Below are 13794 nucleotides of genomic sequence, written 5' to 3' on the forward strand. Positions count from 1 at the left end.
TTTGGAAAATGTGTTTATATCAATCAATTCTCATCTTTTCTATTGGAGTCATTGAAAATTATGTTCCTCATCCGTATTACAATGAAATACTTACATTCTCGAGGAAAATATATCAATACAATTGAAAATATCTCAATGTTTTCTTAAGGGGGGCATATTATAACACTTTACCCTACCCATGATTCGAAGCCACACGGATCCTGTTGTATTCTGGCAAGATCTTGCTTCTTGCCACTACTCGAAATCAACGGTAGAATGGTATACTACCAAAAATGTCACTTTCGTCCCAAAAGACATGAATCCACCAAATTGTCCACAACTTCGACCAATTGAAGAATTTTGGGCATTAACGAAGGCACATCTTAGGAAACATGTCTCGGCAGCCGAAACCATTCAACAGTTCGAAAAAGATTGGAAAAATTGTCAAAGCTTGTCGCCAAAAGTCGGTATGGAATTTAATGAGAAATATTCGCAAGAAGGTGCGCCAGCTAGTCTGCAATGGCTTAGTAGCAAATGTTGAGAATAATATTCTCTTGTTGTAGTCTAATATTATCAGTATATCGAATAAAATTTGAATATCTAACACTTGTGAGTTATTCACAGCAAAATCAAAGTGCGTCCATACTTTCTGGGATAGTCTTTAGATGATTCTTAGTTTTCATTTAAATCTTAGATTGGTTCAGCCATCTACGAGAAAAATGAGTTACACAATTTTCATTTCATTTCACATATCATCCTATAGTTCCAGAACCAGAAGCCAGATCCAACCCTAATTCAGAAACCTTGCTTGGGAGCATACGACTTTCCATATGAATCTGAGTTTGTAGAAAAGTAATTTTTCGAGAAAATTATTTGTCACACACGTATTTGCTGATCTCGACGAACTGATTCGAATGGTATATGGGTGTTATGTTCTCCCAGCATTCATTGATGTAAGTAGTTTAAATCAATATAGTTATGGAATTGCTTTCAACTCGAAAATTCTACTATCATCTAGTTTACATATGTCATATTCGTACTATAATGTTGCCGAAAACGAACCGTGCTAAAATTGGTCCAAGGTAAAAAGTAATGAAAAAGGATACTGTACACAGTCTTTTGAGTACTTAGAAACAATTATATGTAACAGTATAAAAAATCGTATTTCACGTTGCTCACAAGCATTGCTTTGTCATACAATTCTCTTATTGCTGGAATAGGGAGAAAAGACGCTTACACAAAAATGTCGATATCTTCGTTAAAAATGGACGGATTTTGACAACCTATGGCTTGTTGGATAACTATTACCGTGCGGAATCTAATTCTGGAAACATACTCTGTTTTCAAGGTCAAGTGTGACAGATACTGTCAAAAAAACTGAAAATTTTGACATAAAACTTCGTATAACTCAAAAAGTAAACATCCGATCTCAAAACCATTCAATTGCGTTCTGGGTGACGGTAAAACCTTTTCATTTGCGTCTAGTTTGATCAAAATCGGTCCGGCTATCTCTGAGAGCTTACGATAATTTGTGCAGCAGTTTTTTTTAGAAAACCAGTGCACTTTTTTGCACATCTCATCTCGTTATTTAAAAATCAAAAGTCTATGAAACATTTCATTTGAATTTGAGTTTATAAAAATTAGTCCAGCCGGTTATGGGCCTTTGAAAGCTTTCTTTTATAGGTACATTTATTTAAATCTGTTGAGCGGTACATGAACAACTCGATTGCATTTATTTTCATCTTATGCACACAACACTACTTAAAGCTTGCTTCAGATAGAATTGGAACAAAAACAATTGCCTGTATTTCAGTTATTTATTATTGAATTCAAGATCTTTTTTATACAAATGAAGCGTTTTCTTCATACTTTTAAGAAAAAATACGGATAAAATTATTCGTCACGGTTTCGAAGGAAATCTCGAATTTTTCCTGTAACACGGCTCATTAGGCGGCGCACACCTTCTTCGTTCATCGTTTTAGCTATCTTATTCCACCAAGTCGTCATCTGATTGATGTCTTTGACAACCTCCCCTTTAGCCTTAAGTCTCCTCTTCATGATTGCCCAGTATTTCTCTGTAGGGCGGCACTGGGGGCAGTTGGGTGGGTTAAGGTTTTTCGGAACAAACTGGACCCCTTTCTCTGCATACCATTCTTGGACGACTTTGCTGTAATGACAGCTTGCCAAATCTGGCCAAAACATTACGGGATGGTCGCGGGAACAGCAAAATTCATTTTTATAGACACTCTTTCTGGTATAGTTCCGATGTCTTTGTCTTATTTGTAACGAAAACCTTCGTTTTTTACCACAGCTGCAAATGCCCTGCCAAATCATAAATTTCCTTGCAAATTTGTCGGCAAAAACAAATTTAAACTTGGCTGGAACATCCCCCAAGCCGTTGTCAAGTAAAATTTTTGACCTGGGATTTGCCCGAAGTCAGCCTTGACATAGGTTTCATTGTACGTCAGAAGACACCCGTCGAACTTGGTCAGCACCTGGCCATATAGTTTCCGAGCACGAATTTTGATCACACTATTCTGTTTTATGGTCGGATTTGGCTGTTTGCTAGCTCGATACGACTTGATTCCTTCCCGGAGTCGAGCTCTCCTCACGGTAGTATGGGCAGCACCAAATTTTCTGGCCAAAACACGGTCCGACAGATTAGGATTCCTCTTAATCGTCAAAATCTTACCACGCAGTTTCCGGTCGACAGTTCCACTCCGACGATTGGCTTGAGGTTTCCGAATCGTCGTCAATATTTCCTTATACCGTTTGATAACGCACCATACGGTATTTCTGGGCAATTTCAGCTGTTTAGCTAGCCTAGATGCAGACCACAATGGATTTTCCAAATAACTGTGCACAATTTTTTCCCTTCTTTTGGCTTCCATGTTGATTATTTACAAAGTACAGTCGATTTGCGGAATGTCAAAAATCATACGTGAAGCTGACAAAATTACCGACACGTGAGCGCCAAGAGCTTCCAAATCCGTCCACCATGAGCGCCACAATATGAGCAAAAGTTTGTTCCAATTCTAAATGAAGCAAGCTTTAGTCCGGAACTGCAAATCGAATCTGGATAAAATACAAAAGCATGCTATGAGACCATCCATTTAAATTTCATATGCGCCGGCTCATATGTGTACCTACACACAAATACAGACATTTACTGATTTAGACGAACTGAATCGAATGATACATGATATTCGTCTCACCAAGTCCTGGATAAAAAGTTGATTTTCACAGTCTTTCTTTGTGAAAAAAGACAACAATTTCACATATTATGCAAAGTATGAAAGGGAAATTCATTGTTCATTTTAAAGAATCTAATATTAGACTTCAAATTCAATCCAGTCTTGCCGAATGATAATCAGCTTTTCTTTTGATGTGCTGTTTGTTTGATGTGTTCTCGATTATCGTATAACAACGATTGCTCTAGTCGTAATCTCATCAGCTGCAGGCTAAACGACCAAACAAGAAAATACAACTCACTTGCCTAGCAAATCATGCATCACTAGTTCAGCAGTCAATATTATCCTTATCCGGGCCCGGCAGATATGCGTTTTCGAATTGCATTAATAACCGTGGTTCTTCTCTTATCGTTCTGTTCACAGATTTCAAGCTAATCCGAGCACTGCAACTGACGGAAATCGTCGTACCGGATGTGGTGGACGTTCGCGACACACCCACGCTGTCCTGTAGCTACGATATGGGAACACACAAGCTCAACTCGGTCAAGTGGTACAAAGACGAGCGGGAATTCTTCAGGTACGCAGAACCATTGTCATTGCCAGCGGCCAGACTCCACCGGACAGACCGGTACCGATAGGACTAATCCTTCAACCGCGCTGATTAGATTCTCGATAATTGCCGGCCCAGGTTTTCCACTCGTGGTGCTGATAATTCGTGATGTCGTTCCGTTTCGTTCCAGGTATTCGCCGTTAATGGAACAGAATGTGATGATATTTCCGGTGGATGGCGTTGCGGTGGTGCGGAAATCGCCGGCCCATTTCTGCAATCGCTTCATGTGCAGCATCCAGTTGCAGCAGCTCAACATCAAATCGAGTGGTTCGTATCGGTGCGAAATTTCCGGCGATGCACCCGAATTCAAACTGACCCACGGGGTGGGAAACATGAGTGTGGCAGGTGAGTTTGTCTGTGGATTACGGGGTGGGGCTAGCAGCTGCTCAGAATTTTACAGTGCAATTTATAACAGTGCAATGTAGGTGAACTCATTCTCCAAAGTATGTATCTTGTATGTAACTGATTTTTTTTTCTCTCTATGCTTATGTATTTGTCCCAAATTATCGTGTTATTATTTCATGTATCTGTTATTTTTTGATGCCGAATAGGGATATTATTTTTCATTTCTGCTCGGTGAAACGATGTATTGGAATTCAATACGTATAACGAACTCTTTGAATTACTCGCTAAAATCCTTTATTTTTGTACTACTTTAATTTGGTAGCTGCACTGCATACAAATCAATGAACATGATGTTGGGAATACACTCGTACATTTCAATTTTAAGCACCCAGTCTCGTTAGTAGTTCAATATAAACTGTTAACGCTCTGATGAGTCGAAAGCAAAACGTAGTATTAGCAAATAAAAATTCGGAAAGAATACTTTGAGCGACAATTCGGTAATTCCTTATTGGATAAGAGATTTGTCCAATCCAATCACTATGAAAGATTTTTTTTGGCAGAAGAAATTGTTGGATATTCGCAATTTAATGAGCCTGCGTGTAACGGATAAAGAATGCACACAGTATGGTAGATGTTAAGGGATGAAGGGGTAAAACGTCTCCTCTAAGAATATACAGAATATATCTGTAAATAATAATAATAATAATAATTTTGTAACTAATTATAACATATGCTACAAAAAGTTTCCTCCAATAGCATTACCATCATTTCAACGATTCTCTAGCTTTTCGATTCTGTACTTGTAAAAAGATTTGTCTTTTGCCGCAAAAACGACTTCACATTCAGCAGATGCTTCTTCATATGAGTTGAATTTCTTGCCAGCGAGCATGTTTTTGAGACCAGCGGATAGCCAGTAGTCATTGTGGGTCAGATCAGGACTATACGGTGGATGAGCAATACGAAGTGTAGTTCGTTAATTTAATCATCGTTTATAGTGATCTGTGATGTCCCGGGTTGGCGGTTCAGTGCATAGGACGCTGGTCTTACAAGCCAGTTGTCGTATGTTTGAGCCCCGACCTGGAAGGGTTCGTAGTGTCAGTAGGATCCATAGTACTAGCCATGCAATGATTCTGTACACTAAGAATCGGCTGCGAAGTCTGTTGAAACAGAAAGGCCAAAATCCACGAAAGGAATGTAATGCCAAGACTAAGACTAAGACTTCCAGTGATCTGTGAATCGGTGTATTGTTTTGGTGAAACAATGTTTTTTTCTTCGACATACAGAGTGAAAATCGATTCCGCGTTATACGATACCCAGAGCATATGGGATTTCGATTGATTGGAGCTGTAAACGATTATATTGGTCCTGTCAACAGATAGCACCATACAGTCTTCAAACTTGTTGTAGTTACTCAAACCCACCATTTAAAATCATTTGGTAGACAATTAGTTGAGAGCTACTCCATCGGGGGCGCTTTGAAAAGAGCATGAAATAATTCATATGCTTACAATAGAGGAAACAATTTGAACATGAAATATCGCGAATATTTTAGCATCTGGAATCTTCAAACAATTTTTCGAGAAACTCAAAGTTTATTAACAAGTTAAAAGTATATTTCGGAATCACTTCGTCAGATGGAATTGGTGTGCTTGCTGTGTGCAAATTTCAATATCTTAATTATGCTCTAATTCGAAAACTATAAGATTCAGAGCGATTTTGTCTTCTACAAAAATGACCTAATGACCAAAAAAGAACCGGAATTTTCATTTTAAAATTTCCGCGCTTGTCCAATCGGTAAACTTTTATTCTCTCAACGTTGGCAACACTTTTGTACACATTCTGTCAAATTTTGACGCATATTGTACGATTAGTTTTTGTTTGGCGTCTATACAAAGAAGTTGAAAAATTTTCATGTGGCGATTTTTATAATGGATGAAAATTTAGAACAACGTGCGTGCATCAAATTTTGTGTTGCAAATGGATTTAAGTGTTCCGAAACATTGAAAATGTTAGAAAAGGCCTTTGGTGAATCGTGTCTAGGAAAAACACAGGCAGGCATGCGAGTGGTATATATGCTTCAAAGGTGGTCGTATAAGCTTGGATCATGATGAAATCCCTGGCCGCCCAACAATATCTGTTACTGAAGAAAACATTGAATCGGCGAAGCAAATCGTGTTGAAAAATCGTTCTGTACCGATTAGAGAGATTGCTGTGTTGTTGGGCATCTCTTATGGATCAGCCGAACACATTTTAACTGATGTTTTGGGTTTGAAACGCGTCGCTTCTCGGCTGGTACCAAAAAAGCTGAATTTCATTCAAAAACAGCGTCGTGTTGATGTGGCCAAAGAGATGATTTCCAACGCAGATAGTGACCCCACATTCATCGAATGCATCATAACTGGTGATGAGGTGTGGATCTATGAATATGACGTCGAAACCGCACAACAATCGACCGAATGGCGCTTCGAAGGCGAGCCGTTGTTCTAAATTTTCATCCTTTTTAAAAATCGCCACACGAAAATTTGTCAACTTCTTTGTATAGACGCCAAGCAAAAACTAATACTACGATATGCGTCAAAATTTGACAGAATGTGTATAAAAGTGTTGCCAACGTTGAGAGAATAAAAGTTTACCGATTGGACAAGCGCGGGAATTTTAAAATGAAAATTCCGGTTCTTTTTTGATTATAAGGTACAATGTTGGTTTTTTCGGAAAGAATGTTCCGCAGTTCAAAATAGATCAAGTAGTGTAAACAGTAGTTAAAATTTCTCACATAGGTAGGCCTAGTGTGCAATTCAAAAGTGTGGTTGGAAATTCTGGTAGCTCGAGATCATTTTAAATGGTTATTTAAATGGTTTCTTCAAGAAATTGTTCTAGGGTTTTAATACCAATTAAATGAATGAGTTCTTATTATATCTAAAAGATGGTCTTCTGTAAATAAAAATTAGAATTGTTCACGAAGAATTGCTAGAAGGCGCTAGTAAGCTATTGGAGTATTAGGAGGACTATCGATATCTGAAATCTGCGGAACTTGATTGAATGTAACTCGTACTTCATATTAAAGTTTTGATTATTTACATAGTTAGATATAATGCTAAGTACATAAATCGTGCCATGTATTATTTCATTTTGACGTAGGACTACGCCTTTCTTTACTATGCTCACCTGGATGCATTTTCAAAATTTCACGACACAAAAGTGTAACGAAATTACTCCAGAGTTGATTTCTTAATGACTGTTTCCCTAATTGAGTATTTTCTCTAATTCTTTCACGAAACAAATAGATAAATAAATAGACCCCGTTGCATGTTTGCTAGCTTTAGTCTATGATATTCCATAAATGGAGACACATCGAGTGCGCAGGCTGCCATCTACGCCAAGACAGTGGAACTACATCCGGCATTATTCAACTGGTGTTTCAGTCAATGGCGAATATGAGGTTCTGTTCCTTAAGCCTAAACTCAGAAAAAAACAACAACGAAACAAAAGTGATTGCGTCATCTTGATGGTGGTCGTTTGCATTGGAGAAAAAGAAAACGAAAAGTGGACAACAATGGGTAACATTATACAAAATCAGCCGTTCTAATGGCTCTAAATGTCATCTAAAGAACTATTTGCCAATAGAAAGTGAAAATCATCAGTTTAGTGCAAATCTTGAAAATTTAGATTTCGCTGTGCGAAATTTGCACCAAACGGACGTTAGCTATCATTTTGCTGCATCGCGTTCGAGAAAAATATTCCGAACAGTGTTTAATATCGTAGAGAATTCTACAATTTGGTCCTTCTGAATGCCAGAAATAAATCCCGTAGAGCATTCTGATAGTTTCTTTCACTGAAATATTGAAATAAATGAAGTATTTAAATATTTGAGCGATTGCGTCATCATCCAGCTGCTGGTCGTTCGCGTTCGAAAAAAATACATCGAAATGGGAGCGACGCAGAAAAATCAATTAATCGGACATTCTAAGGGTTTCCAAATAGACTATTAAAATTTTTTTTCGGAAATATGCAATTCGGAAACAGAAATAATCCGCTTAGATAAAATCTAATGAATTAATCCGTTGAACCGTTCGCAGTGCGGACTGCCCATTAAACGAATGCAAATAAAACCAACATTCAGTTGCTTTGAGTTCAACAAAACGCACCGAGCAGTGTTTAATATTGGAGAAAATTCCACAATATGGCACCATATTAGCACAGTTCCATATCGGAAATCTTACATGAAGCAACTTTCCAAATGCTTTAGTTTTGAAAACCTAATATGGCCGAAGCTTGAAGTAGTTATTTTGAAGATATAAAAGAAATGTAGCCAATCGTTTAGTTTTATCTTTGTAAAAGATTAGTAAAAGCTTAAGCATGTATCAATACTTGCAGGCAAAATACGTTTCGGCAAATGCTAAGAGGAAGCGCGAGAACCAATGTTCGAATAATTCGTCAAATGCGAAGCGCGTTAAGCGTCAGAGAGCAAAAAAACGCAATCCTTTTAAACCGAATGGTTCTTTTCAATACTACAAATCTTAAACGGTCAAACGGTATCAAATCAATTGCTATCTATACACATCTCGAATGCAATTCTACGTCAATCTTGCGGAAATGTCTCTGTTTACCTACTCCAATTTTTTTCCGGAATAACCATCTCAATTGGACGATTAGGACGTTCACAATTCAGCAAACCAATAACAAATGGTTCTTTCCAATAGAGCAGAGTCCGGATAACACTTTTGAAGCCATTGTTGAGTTGGTACAGTGTTTTTTTTCATCGATGAAAAATAATAAAATGATACACACACGCACACGATAGTCAAACACTCTTAGAAAAAATGAAATTAACGCTTGAAATAAATTCAACACAATTAATAACGTAAACATATAAGTTGCGTCTCTATTGATGTAGGCTTTACCTTATTTAACTGTAAAGTTAATTATAAGACTTACCTTTACAATATTTGAATTGTGAATATAAAACTTAATTGTAAACGTAACGCTCCTTTTATGTGCATCTATAGAGATGTAAATTGTTCTAGTAAGGTGTACTACTTATTGAGTGAAGTGTTATTAACAAATTTTTATAATATGCATAAAATTTTAATATGTATTGAAAATGAAAACAGTGACACTTCTATTATCCACTTATTTTATCCTATGTTAAGAAGATGTAAAATATTTTAGCAACTAATTTACTCTTTTTTGGCTTCGTCCTGCTGGACCTTTTCAGATACTGCGGATCTAACGCTTCCCTGGTGCAAAACAGGACACAAATTTAGCAATTGCAACTTGTTCAAATCTCTAGTTGCAAAATGTTCGGAAAGTTATATCACATATATCAAGAGGATTGATAGCAACAGAATCACCATAAAATGAATTGAAATGTTAGGTTTATTTTTGGATGGTTCCATTGAATTACATTACCTAACATCAAACGCTGCTGCGAGCCTTCCAAAAAGTTCATTGAAGCCAATAATTTTCAAGTCAACATTTATTTGGTGCTGGTTTCTTGGTTACTTATTTGTATCACAGTTTTGAATTTCATAACTGTGAGGTTATAATAAATACCACAAAATAACATTGATTAGAGAAAAAGTTATTGAAATGCAATGGCTTCAATGCTACCAAAATAACAGTATACTGATGGGTGGAATGTAAAATGTGTTATGATTGCCCATGCTCACTGATTGGGTAAAGTACTACCAAGAGCATTTTGGATTCAGTGTTTTGAAAAATCCAATCTAAAGATTGAACGGTCGAACATGACGATCCTCTGCACAACGCTCGAGTTATCATCAAACCCGGCAGATTTCAATTTAGTTGAGTGGTTCGTACGACGGCCGTGAGGTGGGAGCCATTGCAAAGCGCACACAGTCGAAGAATAAAACATAAATGGGTGCAAAAATGTTTTCTGGATGGACGGTGAAGCATCGGAACATCATCCAGGAGTTAGCAGCAGCTATGCGTTGTAGATTTGTAAAAGGAATTATCACTCCGGCAATGCATGCCATTTTTGTTTTGTTTGTGCTGATGTAATAGTGATATTGCCTCGGGACGGAAGGGTTTATGCTCATCTTGGCAGTCTTGGAATCACAAGTAAGCTTTGACCTTTATCTCAGAGGCAGGCTATTCGAGATTTTTTCCTCAGAGTTCATCATCGATCCAATTTCAGCAAGTTGTTTTGATGGCTTGCACAATACAGCAGGTTGTTCTATTATCAACAATCTTCATGAAACATAGTACAACTATATGCTATACTGAACAGAAAGAGATCCGGACAAGAAAACATAGTGACTAGCTTTAAAAATAATGAGAATTTTCATTCGTTATTTTCTTTTCTATCAACAATGCATGCTTTTTGAATTCTACAATACTACGAGGAATGCTTCATTTCCTATTTGATTCTATGAACTTACTCCGCCTTGTTAGTACGGTGAAATTGTACCAGCTAGTTCAATAAGCTTGCTAACATTATCCTTATGATTTCAATTATCACTTATCTCTAGTGAATTTGGCAGATAGAGTATTCTCACAACGCATAAACACAAAATGTTTAAAGTTGCTGGTTGCACTGTTCTTACAACCTACTGGTTGAACAAAAAACTGTTGTCAGTTTTTTTTATTTAAAAGTAAATTTTATTCAGGCCTATTTGCGTACAAGCTTTACGTGGCCGATTAAGCCGATTTATAAAATAAAAAAATTTTTGTATTCGATCTCGTTGTTACCCTTTTACTAGGGAGAGGAGCTTCCATTTCCTTCCTGCGAGGATTGAGGGGCACTTTGTTCGTGGCTCGTCTCGTCGTCCATTGACGCATCGGTGGCATTGTTGATTTCCGTCTTATTTTCGTTTTCCTTGTTATTCGCAGTGTTGATCTCGTTGCTAGTTACTGTAGAAGCGCCTTGTTGTTCATTGGTCGCAGTTTGGTTAGATGGTGAAGGTGTTTTTGAAACAGGAGCACTGCATTCACTAGTTTTCGTTGTTGAGTGGTTGTCCTTGTTTTTGTTTGTTTTGTTTGTTTTCGCAGTTTCAGTGCAAGGTTTGCCGTAGTGTGCAGGTTGTTCACAAAACTATAATGTAACCAGTTGATTTTCTTACGTAATCAGCGTTTTACACGGATGTATTCCATCTTGACCACAAACGATGTAAGATGGAATTGCTTTACGTAGTTGCATACGTACCACTCGCACGCCATTCCGGAAAAAATTCCGCCATACCTCCCTTTGATGGAAAGAACTTCACCGTACTGCGACATACTTTTCTGAACATACCCATCGCTGGTTTGCGGAGGAAGGTCATGCACGCGTACTTCTATGGCATTGTCCACCAAGTACACAGGGATTTTAAATTTAACATTGTCATGATCAACACTATGCACCTCGTTGTTAACCGAAGGGAATGCAATTGCATCTCTTTCACGTTTGAACATAATGTACACACAATTAGACGCCTTGTTGAATTGAATTTCACTTACATTATTAGCGTCTAGATGCATTCGTTCTTTAAGTAAGATTTCAATTTCATTTGCTGCTGGTCTAACTTTGCAGTGCTTGAAATCAATACAAATTGAATTTGGTCTTGTAGGCCAAGTTTCAGGCTTTGTTAAATCGTATTTTCCCATTTCGTACACTCTATTGTTCACTACACTGTATTGTCTTTGTTTCTGTTGCCTCGACCGTAAACGATTTGCGACTGTGTCTGATGAGATGCGAGCACGAACTGACTGTTGTCAGTTGTTTGAGCGAGTAGGAAGGAGTACAAACCAAACATCCTTATCAATTATCAATAAAGTTGGAATTTCAAATGGTAAATTATCATCACTCTCAATGAAAGCTTCACATGTAAACGAGGGTTTTCGTTCCAAAATTGAAGCGTGAATTACAAAAAAATAAGGGTTACCTAATCTTGAAATAGTATATGTTATATGCAAAATCAAAGATTTTTTCTAAATCCGTGATACATTTAAGCCTCTGCATACTTATATGTTTACTATGTTGCCTATCTATGCGCACAATAAAACAATGTCCGCAATAGTTGTTGCTCCCGCCAATTTAGAAGTTCGCGTTGTAATAAGATTTTTGTGTGCAAATAAATCTTCAGCTGCTCCGGCTAATTCTGCGAGAATGATGCCTATTTTATGGATTTACTGAGTGATGATGATGTCAGCGTTGCAGTAAATTCCCAAGAGGAAGTTCAATATTTTTGTGGAGAACTCTTTCGACTTTGCACCCAGAGACAAATTCCTTTCATACACACTGCAAAAATTTATATAAAAATGACTTAAATCAGAGACAAACATATCCACATTTTGCACACAGGAACATAATATTACATTTTTGAGCACGTAAAAATAAATAAAAATGCTTGAATGTTCTGTTGAAACAGCTGTATAAGTGGGTCATTTTTAATACTCGATTATGACATAAATTTACATGGTTTTTCTATGTTTGCATATAAAACAAAACAGTATGATGGATTCCAGTGTTCTCTTATTTTTGTTAGTTTAAATCGTGGTTTTTCTCGGAAACATGCATTGGGGTAGGTTGGCCAAATTGTAAATTTAGTGTATCCGCAAAATGCTAACTTTTTCTCTGAGTGATCTTCAGAACAAATTCTGAGTGATCTTAGATGTTACGCTAAAATTGGTGATTATGAGGGTTGTATTGATAGTTAATTAATATGCATGTCCATATTACTATTCACTCGGTATTATTATTCCCTCATACATATTACCTACTACGAGTTACAACAGTTTTTCTATGAAGAGTGATATCTGCTCGATTCTCTCTTGTTTTTTTCTCTCCTCTCATAATTTCAATAGATCTGAGTTGTTTCCACCCAGAGCTGCAAATTGTCAATCATGTCAAATGACCTTGACAGACTGACTGAAATCATCATCAACTGTAATCGGTACCGCCAAAGTGTCTGTCAAATGAGATACTTGATAGTTCTATGACCAAGTAGAAGTATACTCAGATAAAGACAGACGACTTTTTTGTTTTCTCTCTCATTCTTGAAGTAAAAAAATTCCATGAGAGTACTAACATAAACATAAATTGATAAAGTTCATTGTTCTTTGCAAAAAGTCATCGGACTTCGCAGTTTATTGGTGTAAATGAATTTAATTCAAAGTTTATGCTGCTTGATTAATGTTTAGTCACATTGTAATCAAGTAGTGACAGGAGAAATGAAGATAATATCAATCGCATCAATAAGCGTCCTGGTGAGTGTAATATAAAGAGAATTTAAGTTATTGCAGATCGGCTCTCTGACACTCAGTGACATAAGCTTTCCAATCTTCGTCGTGCAAAGTTGCTAGTTGATAGTTACATTTAGCAGCTCTGTTTCCACTAATAAACATTTTCCATTGATGCATTTGATGTGTTTTTTAACTGAATTAAGTTTCTTAATTTATGTTCGGATTTCGAATCCAGAATTCTGATTCAGAGTTTCACTTTCAGAGATCTGGAACCGAATTCATATTATGACTTTTTGATCTGTATTCTGGAACAAAATCTTAGATCTGAACTCCAGGTCTGAATTTTGGAACTGACCTTGGACTCACAATTTCATCCTTGATTTCAGTTTTAGAATTTACTTTATGAACTGCAGGAAACAAATTTGGAACTTGAATTTCGGAACTATACTTTAGAACTGAATCTAGTTTTTTAATTCGTTTCAACCA

The 13794-nt window shown here is 37.0% G+C and overlaps 1 protein-coding gene across 1 annotated transcript in view; it reads left to right on the top strand.

Annotated features, from left to right (window-relative positions):
• Nucleotides 1–13794, top strand: part of LOC131425312 (uncharacterized) — a 76790-nt gene that overhangs the window by 14637 nt on the left and 48359 nt on the right. The window contains exons 2-3 of the mRNA XM_058587104.1: nucleotides 3594–3747; nucleotides 3911–4125. Of these exons, the coding sequence (XP_058443087.1) occupies nucleotides 3594–3747; nucleotides 3911–4125 (369 nt within the window). The remainder of the gene's footprint in view (nucleotides 1–3593; nucleotides 3748–3910; nucleotides 4126–13794) is intronic.

This window comes from Malaya genurostris, chromosome 1 (assembly GCF_030247185.1).
Source record: "Malaya genurostris strain Urasoe2022 chromosome 1, Malgen_1.1, whole genome shotgun sequence".
Lineage (NCBI taxonomy): Eukaryota > Metazoa > Arthropoda > Insecta > Diptera > Culicidae > Malaya > Malaya genurostris.